General features: G+C 59.8%; 2 protein-coding genes across 3 annotated transcripts in view; one reads left to right on the top strand and one right to left on the bottom strand.

Moving 5' to 3' along the window:
• The first annotated feature begins 3879 nt into the window (after positions 1-3879).
• On the top strand, positions 3880-8904 carry CYP11A1 (cytochrome P450 family 11 subfamily A member 1). Of its 2 annotated transcripts, XM_065847420.2 has the most exons (9): positions 3880-4226; positions 4558-4713; positions 4909-5108; positions 5708-5911; positions 6316-6476; positions 7321-7487; positions 7597-7675; positions 8069-8260; positions 8376-8904. In XM_065847420.2, exons 1-9 carry the CDS (start codon positions 3982-3984, stop codon positions 8496-8498), a joined length of 1527 nt encoding a protein of 508 aa, XP_065703492.1. In that variant the 5' UTR covers positions 3880-3981; the 3' UTR covers positions 8499-8904. The 2 variants fall into 2 exon arrangements, with proteins under 2 accessions (XP_065703492.1, XP_065703493.1); XM_065847421.2 differs by lacking the exon at positions 8069-8260.
• The window catches only part of CCDC33 (coiled-coil domain containing 33), a 34072-nt gene continuing 32407 nt past the window's right edge, over positions 8824-10488 (bottom strand). The window contains exons 18-23 of the mRNA XM_065847419.1: positions 10198-10329; positions 10032-10095; positions 9724-9845; positions 9444-9527; positions 9255-9375; positions 8824-8991 (exon numbers count right to left, since the gene is read on the bottom strand). Of these exons, the coding sequence (XP_065703491.1) occupies positions 8831-8991; positions 9255-9375; positions 9444-9527; positions 9724-9845; positions 10032-10095; positions 10198-10329 (684 nt within the window). The 3' untranslated portion in view covers positions 8824-8830. The remainder of the gene's footprint in view (positions 8992-9254; positions 9376-9443; positions 9528-9723; positions 9846-10031; positions 10096-10197; positions 10330-10488) is intronic.

The following is a 10488-nucleotide window of genomic DNA, read 5'->3' as shown; positions in this document are numbered from 1 at the left end:
GGAGTGAAGGTGATGCTGAAACCCCCTCCGGGAACTGGTCAGAGCAAGGACCTGAGGCTACAATAACACTCTTTCAGCTGCGATAACGCTGTTTTGGCTGTGATAACGCTGTTTTAGCTGCTTGGGCTTAGTTTTCTTGCCCAAGAATCAGTCTGGGAGTCATAGAGCCAGGCCTGGGGAACACAGAGACCCCCAGACCAACCCCAGGCACCGCAGTGGCATCTCCTGCCCCAGCCCTCGTCCCCGTTCCCTGGGGACAACCACGACAAAAGACAGAGCTTTTGGCTAAATTTCCCAAGAACAGCAGCAATGCCTGAGCTTTTCAGACTATTTTATTCTGGGCTGCGTTTTCCCTGCCCGCCAGCTGTTTCCTATGAATACAATGAACTGAAAATGGGGCTGCTGAGCAAATAGAGCAGCAGGGCCTTTATCTTGGGTTTCAGGGGACAAGGTGTGTGCGGGGAGGGGAAAGCCAAGGCGTCACCAACGTCACTCTGACTGCGGCCACATTGTTTGAGTTATTTCGGGAGCTTTGTTTCGCTGGGAGCGGGCAGGCACAGGAAGGTCAGGTACTGCAGAGCAGGGAATGGCCACACGCTTCAAACAAAAGCCTCGAGAGGGTTTGAGTTTTTTTTCCCGGTGCTTATTTTTGGGGCTATTTCTGCCTCCAGCCTTGCCGGCGGCCTTGGAGGCCACGCTGCGAGGGTTTGCTGGGCAAGACAATAGACCCAGGAAATCCTGAGACCAAGGCGGGTCGGGGCTGGCCAGGGTGAGCGATTTGAGTGGGAAATCCATCCGCTTACAAGAAATGAGGTGACCTGGGAGATGCTGGGGAAGTTAAACCCGAGACGAACCAGCGTGCCTTCCTCCCACATGGTCACGCTCCTCCTCACTACACATGCGAAAGCTTTTCCCCTCCAGCCGTGAATTTCCACTCAAGGGGTGATCGTGGCCAAAGGCTGTGTCCCATCACTGTGATGTACCCCATCCTGGCTTGATGATCCCAAAAACCAGGCGTCAGCCCAGCAATTTTTAGGTCTGGGCCTGCACGCAATAAATTAGTAAGAGGAGATTGACTTTAACGGAGCAGGACAAATAACATGAGACAGAATTGCTCCTGTTTCCGCTTGGAGCTTGTCCTGACCAGGTCCTGCCTCCCGCTGGGCTGGTCCTCGAGCACCATGAGCTCGAGGGATGGTGCCCAACACGTGGCCAGGGGAAACGCTCCAACAAGAACCACTTGATCACAGCTACGGTCAATTTGCAGCTGAAAGATTTCTCTTTTTGAACATCGTATTATGAAAATGAGGGGTTTTTTCACCATTCCTTCCAGCCCTGAGCTGAATCATGGGGGGTTTCTGGTATTTTTTTACTACTGTAACTTTCCCAACCACCTGCTCGTGGGCAGGAGCTGAAAGCTCGCAATGAATGGATTCACCTCCTTCCCTGCTCACACAGCCAGCGGGGAAGACCCCAGGGTGAAATCACAGCAGACAAGAAAATAACCTGTTGTAAAACACATGAAAACCACCATCCTTCCCAAGGGATGGGTGTGAGCAGCAGGGAGCTGAGCAGTGTGGGTCCGCAGATGGACGTGGGCTGTATTTTGAAGGTAAGAAAGCCATGCAGGCAGCTCTACGCCCTTTTTTCAGCCACAGATATCACACCTGCCCTGCTCTGCTCTCCATCACAGTGATGAGACGCAGTCCCTTGAATCTCCCCCCAAACCAGGGCAGCTGCCTCGGTGGGGTTTTCCGCAGCAGAGCAGAAGGCCGAGGGGTTTCTCAGCAGCCTCTCCAAGGTGTGATTTACCGGCGGGAGGTGTGAAGAGGCCGAGCGATTAATCACCCGCTCGCTCCGGAGGTGACACACACCAGGAAAGCGCCGTGGGTGGAAAATGGAAGAGTGACACCCACAGGTGCCACCTCTCAGGAGGAAACCTCACGGGAGGGCCCCTCCTTGTCCCCACAGTGGGGAGGCCACCGAGGCAGGGAGAAACTTTCTGTTTCAGCTTGCCCAAAAATAGCAGGGCAACTGCCTGGGTCATGTGGGCTTTGTGGGCGAGCTGCTGCCCACACGGGGTAACGCCTCCTCCCGTCCTCGTGCTGTCTGCTTTGCTCATCGTAGATGAGACCATCAGCAAAAGCTGCAGTTGCTGCTGGCTGGGGAAAGGTGACGCAGTGGGGTTCTCAACCCCTTTCCTGCACCCCCGGTTTCCATCAGGGACCCCACAACCGCGCAGGTTCCTGCGCCCACTGCAGCAGCCGGTGGTTTCCTCTGTGAACAGCTTTGGGGACAAACTGTCACGTTTCCTTCCTGCTGTGCGGGTGACGACACCGTTGCGGAGGTGTCCCAAAAATCTGGAGACCTTCCGGGGTGGGAGGACATGAAGGGAAGAGGGCAGAGCCCCCATGGAAGATGCAGGGGACAGGCACAGGGTTGTGCAAACCATGAGCTGGGTCCCCACACTTCGGGGAGGTGGTGGAAAGGGGGGGTGCAGAGGTGATGCTGGGTCTGGCAGGGCCCTGTCCCTGCTTGAGCTGGTGGCCAAGAGGGCCACCCAGTCTTGCGCGAGCTGCATGGCAGTGTGTCCCTTGGTGTCCCCCTTGGTGTCCCCGGGGCCTACACCTGTGTCCTTGCAAGTACCGAGGTGGCCAGACTGTCATGGATTTCCCATGGCCAGACCTGCGGTGGTGGCAGTGCAGGGGTGAGGGACAGTGCCACTCTGCCACTGTGTCCCCAGGCTGGGGGGCTGCTCTGTGGCACACACCGAGCTGCCAGGTGCTCACCCAGGGCGGGCAGCTCCGTGCAGATGGTGGCAGCTGGGACAAGTGATGGGTGGCTGTGACAGGAGGGGACAGGGAGGCCGGGGCAGGCAGGGCCCGCGCGGTGCCCGGCGGTGGACAGCCCGGTGTCACTGGCGGGGCAGGCGCGCCCCCCGGTGCCCGCCGCCGTTCCGGCAGCCGCGGCGGAGCCGGCTCAGCATCCTCGGGCAGCGCCATCGCCCGCTGCCTCCCGCTCCTCCCAGCTCCCGGGGAGAACGAAAACCGAAGGTTTAAACCTAACCTAAGCCCAGCAAAGCCCCCCTGGAGCTCCTCCTTCTCCTTCAAGGCCATGGGATGTCATCCCCTAGGTCAGCCCAAGGAAAGTGCAGGGACCTCGGGGACCTGTCTGGAGTCCTTCCCTCACTCCAGGGACACCCCAGGGACCCCTAAGACCAACCCCAGGAACACCCCAGAAAGGCCCAGAGACCCCTCAGTGACCCCCTCCTCTTTTAGCTCTCCCACACCCCATTGCTAACTGGTCACCACTGAGTGTTACTGGGGGACAAGGAGCTTTGTCTGCCACCAAACTCAGGGGCTGGAGCCTTTGTCCCTGGCTCAGCAGGGGCAATGACACCCCCAAAACGTCTTTCTCTGCTGGCAAGGGGTGCTTGGGGTTCCTGCAGTAGGTGGCAGCTGATACTAGGGGATAGGAGAGCCTGGGAACTGGGGGGGACATACGACCTCCAGTATCCTATGCCCTGGGGAGGGCAGAGGAGAGACTCCCCCCCAGCAATGGCCAGGCAGTCCCAAGGCTGTCCCCTCCTGCCGTGACCCACCCGGCCTGAGCTTTGTTAAGCCTAACCCCCACTATTTTCTCCCCTAGGTCATTTTAATCATTTATTCTGCAGACAGAACCTTTCTCCTCTTAGCAGCCGGGTTTTCATTTTTCTTGTGGTGGCACAGACCACCTGCCAGTGTCACCTGCCATCACCTGGCAAACCCCACTTTGGCAAGGCTGGGAGAGGCTTTCCTTTCCCTGCCCCACACCCTGATATCTTCCTCATCACTGGGTCGAAGTGCCTGTCCCTGTCCCAGTTCCCGTTCGTGGGACGGCCGTGACTCATCGGGAGGCGGGTGAGAGCATCTCGCCTTGAGCGGCGGCCGGGGGGGATAAGAGCGAGGCCGCCCTCGCCTCCCTCTGCCGCCGCTCGCTCCCATGCTCGCCCGTGCTGCGCCCAAGCTGGGTGCCTTGCGGGGATGTCCCCAAGCCCTGGGCAGGGGATGTTGCAGGACTCAGGGGACTGCCACCCCTGTCCCACCGACTCCTCGCCCGTTTAACCAGCTGCCCGGTGACTGGCGAGCTGGCTGGCTCAACCTCTATCGCTTCTGGCAGGAGGGGGGTTTGCACAACGTCCATCACATCATGGCGCGCAAGTTCCAGCAGTTTGGGCCCATTTACAGGTGAGACAGCATCTGGCGGGGCTTGATGCCATTGTGAGGGGCAAGAGGGGATTTTGGAGTGGTGGAGCTGGAGAGGAGCTCTATCCCCCTAATCTCCATGGGGTTTGGAGCTGACATCCCAAAGCAGAAGGGAAAAGTGGGGGGTCTATGTCTAGCATCTGGTACTGAGGCACTGCACCCCTGGGATGAGACATACAAGCAGGATTCTTGGGGGTATGAGGGGGACTGTGTTTGATTTGGGGGTGCCAGGAGGAGGTGGTTGATCTGGGGAGGTGAGAGACTGAGGGGGGCAAGTTGGGATGCAGGACTGATCCCCTCTGCACCCCGGCAGGGAGAAGCTGGGTGTCAATGAGACTGTGAACATCATCAGCCCCCGGGATGCTGCCACCCTCTTCCAGGCGGAGGGGACGCTGCCGGAGCGGTTCCGTGTCCCCCCATGGGTGGCTTACCGCGACTACCGCAACAAGCCCTACGGCGTGCTCCTCAAGTGAGTCGGGGTCTTGGGGGGGTGTCTTGAATGTGGAGTCCCAGGTCCTCTCGCAATAACCCTGGCATAGGGGGAAGGTGGAGCGTCAGGAGGGCAATGGGGACATTGGGTCACCCTGTGCGTTGGGGGGCTGGCATCTTCTGGGTGGATGGATGGGGGGCACACTTCTGACCCCCCAACATTGGTGTCGTGCAGGAAGGGGGAGGCCTGGCGCTCAGACCGCCTGCTGCTGAACAAGGAGGTGCTGTCGCCGCAGGCGGTGGAGGGCTTCGTGCCACTGCTCAGCGCCGTGGGCGAGGACTTCGTGCGGCGGGCACGAGCACAGGTGGGGCAGAGCGGGAGGGAGCGCTGGACAGCCGACTTCACCCATGAGCTCTTCCGCTTCGCCCTGGAGTGTGAGTATTGGGGCACAATGTGTCCCCCTGCACCAAACACCCCTGGCAGGGTGGCCCAGATGGGCAATGTGATGCGTTTCCCCCAGCTTCATCCTCAGAGGTGGGCCAACAGGCTTCTCCACTGAAGCTGTAGGTCTAGAGGGGTGTTCTCTGGCCAGACAAATAGAGAACAACCCAACATTGTTTTATCATCTACTGGTCATCAACCCTACCCAGCAAGGGATGCCCTCATGACTCCAGGATGCTTGGAGGTGTCCAAGCCAGGTCTCCATAGCCATGAACATGTCCTCAAGTTGCACCAGGGAAGGTTTAGATTGGATATTGGGAAAAAATTCTTCATGGAAAGGGCTGTCAGGCATTGGAACAGGCTACCCAGGGCAGTGGTGGAGTCACCATCCCTGCAGGCATTTAGATGACATTCTCAGGAACATGGTTTAGTGCTAAAGTTGGGTTATGGTTGGACTCGGTGATCCTGAGGGGCTCCTCCAGCTGAAATGATTCTATGATTCTATGAAATGCTGGAGTTGGCCACAGGAGAGTGAAAGGGACAGGGACAAGGTCTCCCCGGCCATGTCCCCTCAGGGGTGCTGTGCTTGCAGCCGTGTGCCACGTGCTGTATGGGGAGCGGCTGGGGCTGCTGCAGGACTTTGTGGACCCCGATGCGCAGCGCTTCATCGACGCCGTCACCCTCATGTTCCACACCACCTCGCCCATGCTCTATCTGCCGCCCGCCCTCCTCCGCCACCTCAACACCAAGACCTGGCGGGACCACGTCTGGGCCTGGGATGCCATCTTCTCCCAGGGTAAGTGTCACCCAGGGGCCCCTTGGAGGGCTTGTCTTCATAGAGCAGCCTCATCTCACCAGCGTGGAGACTTTCTCCTGCATCCAGCTGCCTGGTACAGGGGTTGAGTGGGGCCACCAAGGCCAGGAAGGCTTTCCACATGGCATCTGCCCTTCTGGAGCTTGGGATGGAGCGGTGGGGAAGCACCTAGGAGTGATGAAGGGCAGATGATGAGCATCACAGAGCAGCTCTCCCAGAGGGGCTTGTGGGCTCGGGGAGATTTTGGCACCTGGTACAACCACGGTCCCAAGCTGCTGCAGGAGCAGCTCCTGTGGAAAAACCACTGGCATGATGCAGTGACGTCCTGAGGTGCCACACCTGGTGCCTTCCTCCCCCACCACGGCCACATCTCCATGTCTCCTCAGCGGACAAATGCATACAAAACGTCTACCGGGACCTGCGGCTGCAGCGCAAGAGCACCACGGAGTACATGGGCATCCTCTGCAGCCTCATCATGCAGGACAAGCTGCCCCTGGATGACATCAGGGCCAGCGTCACCGAGATGATGGCAGGCGGGGTGGACACGGTGAGGAGTGGGCAGGGAGAAGGTCCTGGCTGGTGCCGGGTGCCAATGAAATATAACAAGGGCAAGTGTAGAGTTTTGCATCTGGGTAGGAACAACCCCAGGTTCCAGTATAAGCTGGGGAATGACCTATTAGAGAGCAGAGTAGGGGAAAGGGACCTGGGGCTCCTGGGGACAGCAGGGTGACCATGAGCCAGCACTGGGCCCTTGTGGCCAGGAAGGCCAATGGTACCTGGGGTGGGTTAGAAGGGGGTGGTCAGTAGGTCAGAGAGGTTCTCCTGCCCCTCTGCTCTACCCTGGTGAGACCACACCTGGAATATTGTGTCCAGTTGTGGCCCCTCAGCTCCAGAAGGACAGGGAACTGCTGCAGAGAGTCCAGCGCAGGGCAACAAAGATGCTGAAGGGAGTGGAGCATCTCCCGTGTGAGGAAAGGCTGAGGGAGCTGGGGCTCTGGAGCTGGACAAGAGGAGACTGAGGGGGGACTCATTCATGGGGATCAATATGGAAGGGGGCAGTGTCAGGAGGATGGAGCCAGGCTCTTCTGGGTGACAACCAGTGACAGGACAAGGGGCAATGGGTTCAAACTGGAACACAGGAGGTTCCACTGAAAGAGGAGAAGAAACTTCTTTCCAGTGAGGGTGTCAGAGCCTGGCCCAGGCTGCCCAGGGAGGTTGTGGAGTCTCCTTCTCTGCAGACATTCAAACCCGCCTGGACACCTTCCTGTGGAACCTCAGCTGGGTGTTTCTGCTCCAGGGTGGGGAATGCACTGGATGGGCTTTCCAGGTCCCTTCCAATCCCTGACATTCTGGGATTCTGTGCTGAGCTCTGCTCTTTGGCCCCGTTGCAGACCTCCATGACACTGCAGTGGGCCATGTTCGAGCTGGCGCGGTCCCCAGGCGTGCAGGAGCAGCTGCGGGCAGAGGTCCTGGCTGCCAAGCGGGAGGCAGCAGGAGACCGGGTGAAGATGCTGAAAACCATTCGCCTCCTCAAAGCCGCCATCAAGGAGACGCTCAGGTGAGAACACCCTCAGCTCCTTCCTTCCCCAAACCTGGAGCGCCATGCAGTGAGGTAGGACACGGCAGGGGCCAGGATGTCCTTAAAAATAGGACCTGTGTCCCCCCAGGCTGCACCCGGTGGCGGTGACCCTGCAGAGGTACACCACGCAGGAGGTCGTCCTCCACAACTACCGCATCCCCCCCAAGGTGAGCGCGGCCACCCCGCTTCATGGGGGGTTCTGGGACCTGGGGGTGGGTGACATGAGACCTTGTCGCTCTCTACGACTACCTGAAAGGAGGTTGTAGCATGAAGGGTGTTGGTCTTTTCTGCCAAGTAGCAAGTGATAGGATGAGAGGAAACAGCCTCAAGTTGTGCCAGGGGAGGCTGAGGTTGGATCTGGGGAACAATTTATTCCCCAAAGGGCTGTTGGGCATTGGAACAGGCTGCCCAGGGCAGTGGTGGCATCACCATCGCTGGAGGGTTGGACAGATGCAGATATGAGGTTCCTAGGGAGGTGGTTTAGTGCTAGAATTGTTATGTTTGGACTCAGCAATCAAAATGATTCCACGATTCTCTGATTCAATGACCCGTCCCTGCAGACGCTGGTGCAGGTGGGTCTGTATGCAATGGGCCGAGACCCCGAGGTCTTCCCCAAGCCGGAGCAGTTCAGCCCACAGCGCTGGCTGGCAGCCGGCCCCAAGCACTTCCAGGGGCTGAGCTTCGGGTTCGGCCCCCGGCAGTGCCTGGGCCGCCGCATCGCCGAGCTGGAGATGCAGCTCTTCCTCATGCACGTGAGCATCCCGCTGCGGGCACTCCGGGGACACCGTTCCCCTGGGGAGGTGGCACACGGGTGTTGGTACCGCCAGGGTTTTCCATCTGCTTTTTGTTTTTCATTCTCCATCCCAGATCCTGGAGAACTTCAAGATCGAAACTATGCGAGCGGTGGAAGTCGGGACTAAGTTTGATCTCATCCTGATCCCGGACAAACCCATATACCTGACCTTACGGCCGCTCAAGTCCCAGGTGTGAGGGGCCCGATCCGGGGTGACCCCCAGCTACTTTCGCTTTGGGGGACACCCCAACAGCCCGGCAGGCGCTTTCGGCTCCTCACAGCCCCAGCGGGTGATTTTGGGGACAGCTGAGATGCTTTCACGGCCACAGCCTTGGCTTGGCACATCCTGGCCTTCGCTCCAGCCCGCTTAAGGCTGCGCTTACACCACAGGGGAGATAAACTGGAGCCCCACCAAGGAGATGCGGGGTGGGGGTGTGGGTGCTGCTGCACCTCTCCAGCTGCTTGGGCGTCCCCAGGTCACCCCCAAAGGGTGACACCAGGGACCACAGTGACGCTCCCTCGATGCCCTCTAATGTTTTTGCTTCGCCTCTGATTTACTCTGTAATTTCATCTCGTGAAAAAAAGCACCAGGTCCTTTTGGCAGCGGCAGGTTTCTGCGTCTCTCTTGCTGGGTGGGGGTCAGGGCAAGGGGGGCAGGGTCTGGGGTCTTCTCTGAGGGGCCGTGGCAGTCTGGTGAGGGATGGGAAAAGGTCTTGGTGAGCTGTAAATCCAACCCATTCTCTCAGGGGGGCATTAAGGGGCTGCAATAAGGGAGTCTGGGGTTAGGGGGGTCTCCTGGGACACTGGAGGGGGGTCCTGCAGCCTTAGGGACCACCCACCCCCCTCCTTCTCACCCAGGGTCCTGCAGGGAAGCTGAAGCAAATCCCCCTGATGTGGCGATGGGTATGGAGACCCCCTAATGTGGGATGGCCCTGTGCCCCCCGGGTGCTCACCGTGGTGGGGGTGTGGGGGAAGCCATGCTCCCGCTCCAGCAGTCGTGTGCCCAGCTCCTGCTTCTCCCGGCCCCAGCTCCTCGCCGCCTCTGCCAGCTGGGACAGACCCAAACCAGGCTGGCTGTCCCCAAAGCAGGGGGGCCAGAGGTGTCCCCCCCATTAAGCGGGTTGTGAGGGAGCGATACCCACCTGCCTCTCCAGCACCCGCCCGCGGGCTTGTGCCTCCTCCAGCCTGGCCAGCAGCGCCAGCTTCTCCGCACCCCCAAAAACACCCTGGAGGGCATCAGATGAGCAGCAGCAAGGAAAGACACCACCAGGCTACCCCACTTCCCACCCCCTGCTCACAGGGGGAGTGAGCTATCACCCCGCAGAGCTGAAGATGCCACCTGGGTGATGCCCCCAACATTCCCAGTTACAGCCCAGTGTCACTTTCTGGGTGCCACGGCTCCGTTCCCCTCCCCACTCTCACCGGCAAGGCTGGGGGCCGTGGGGCGACAGGGGGCGAGGGCTGGGGGGGCCTGGCCAGCTCCTCCCGCAGCCGGCGGTTCTCAGCCAGCAGCACGGCGTACACCTCCCTGGAGAGGACGGCACCTGCGGGATGGTGTGGGGGGACACTGCAATGGGTCCTGCGCCCCCCTGGGCAGAGAGGGGGGGGCTGGGAATGAACCCCCATTTCTCCCATGCTCAGGGATGGGTTGCGGGGAGCTCAGGACCTCCTCTGATCCCCCTTCAGAAGGGGATGTCCCTCCGGGGGTCCCTGTCCCCTCTGGCACCCACCCCCTGACTTCTCAGTGCTCCTGCTGAGCTTCTCCTGCAGCACCCGCTCCATCACCTCGATCACCTGTGGGAAAGGGCACAGCCACCCCCGTGTCACCGGGGCATGGGGACAACTGGGTGCAAGGCTGTGGTGGTTGTCACACCCCTTCCTGTCCCCCCAGGTCACCTTCTCCTGCTGCCGCACCGTCTCCTCCAGGCCCTTGGTCTTGGCCACCTTCTTCTGGCAGCTCCTCAGTCGGGTTTGCTGCTGCCGGTGGGCTCGCTGCAGCAGCACCAGCTCCTGCTCCCGGTCATTTTTCTGGGCAGGGGGAACATGGAAAAGCTCCCAGGGACCTCCATGCTGAGTCTCAAGCCTTGGGGCATCGCTTGTAGGGTTGGAAGAGCCTCATGGTTGGGGGTCCAGGGGCTCTCAGGTCTTGGCTATGTGGGTGCTCTCATGCTCTGTCTGCTGCTCCCA

Source organism: Patagioenas fasciata, chromosome 12 (assembly GCF_037038585.1).
Source record: "Patagioenas fasciata isolate bPatFas1 chromosome 12, bPatFas1.hap1, whole genome shotgun sequence".
NCBI classification, from domain to species: Eukaryota; Metazoa; Chordata; class Aves; order Columbiformes; family Columbidae; genus Patagioenas; species Patagioenas fasciata.
The sequence above is the reverse complement of the archived record's forward strand: the minus strand, read 5'-3'. Positions and strand labels throughout refer to the sequence as shown.

What these genes read in the sequence shown, in the direction of transcription:
- CYP11A1 (XM_065847420.2), top strand. Translation starts at nt 3,982, where the DNA reads ATGCTCGCCCGTGCTGCGCCCAAGCTGGGTGCCTTGCGGGGATGTCCC. An exon ending in GGATGCCATCTTCTCCCAGG is followed by an intron (nt 5,912 to 6,315) that starts GTAAGTGTCACC and finishes ATGTCTCCTCAG; the next exon opens with CGGACAAATGCATACAAAAC. An exon ending in ACTACCGCATCCCCCCCAAG is followed by an intron (nt 7,676 to 8,068) that starts GTGAGCGCGGCC and finishes CCGTCCCTGCAG; the next exon opens with ACGCTGGTGCAGGTGGGTCT.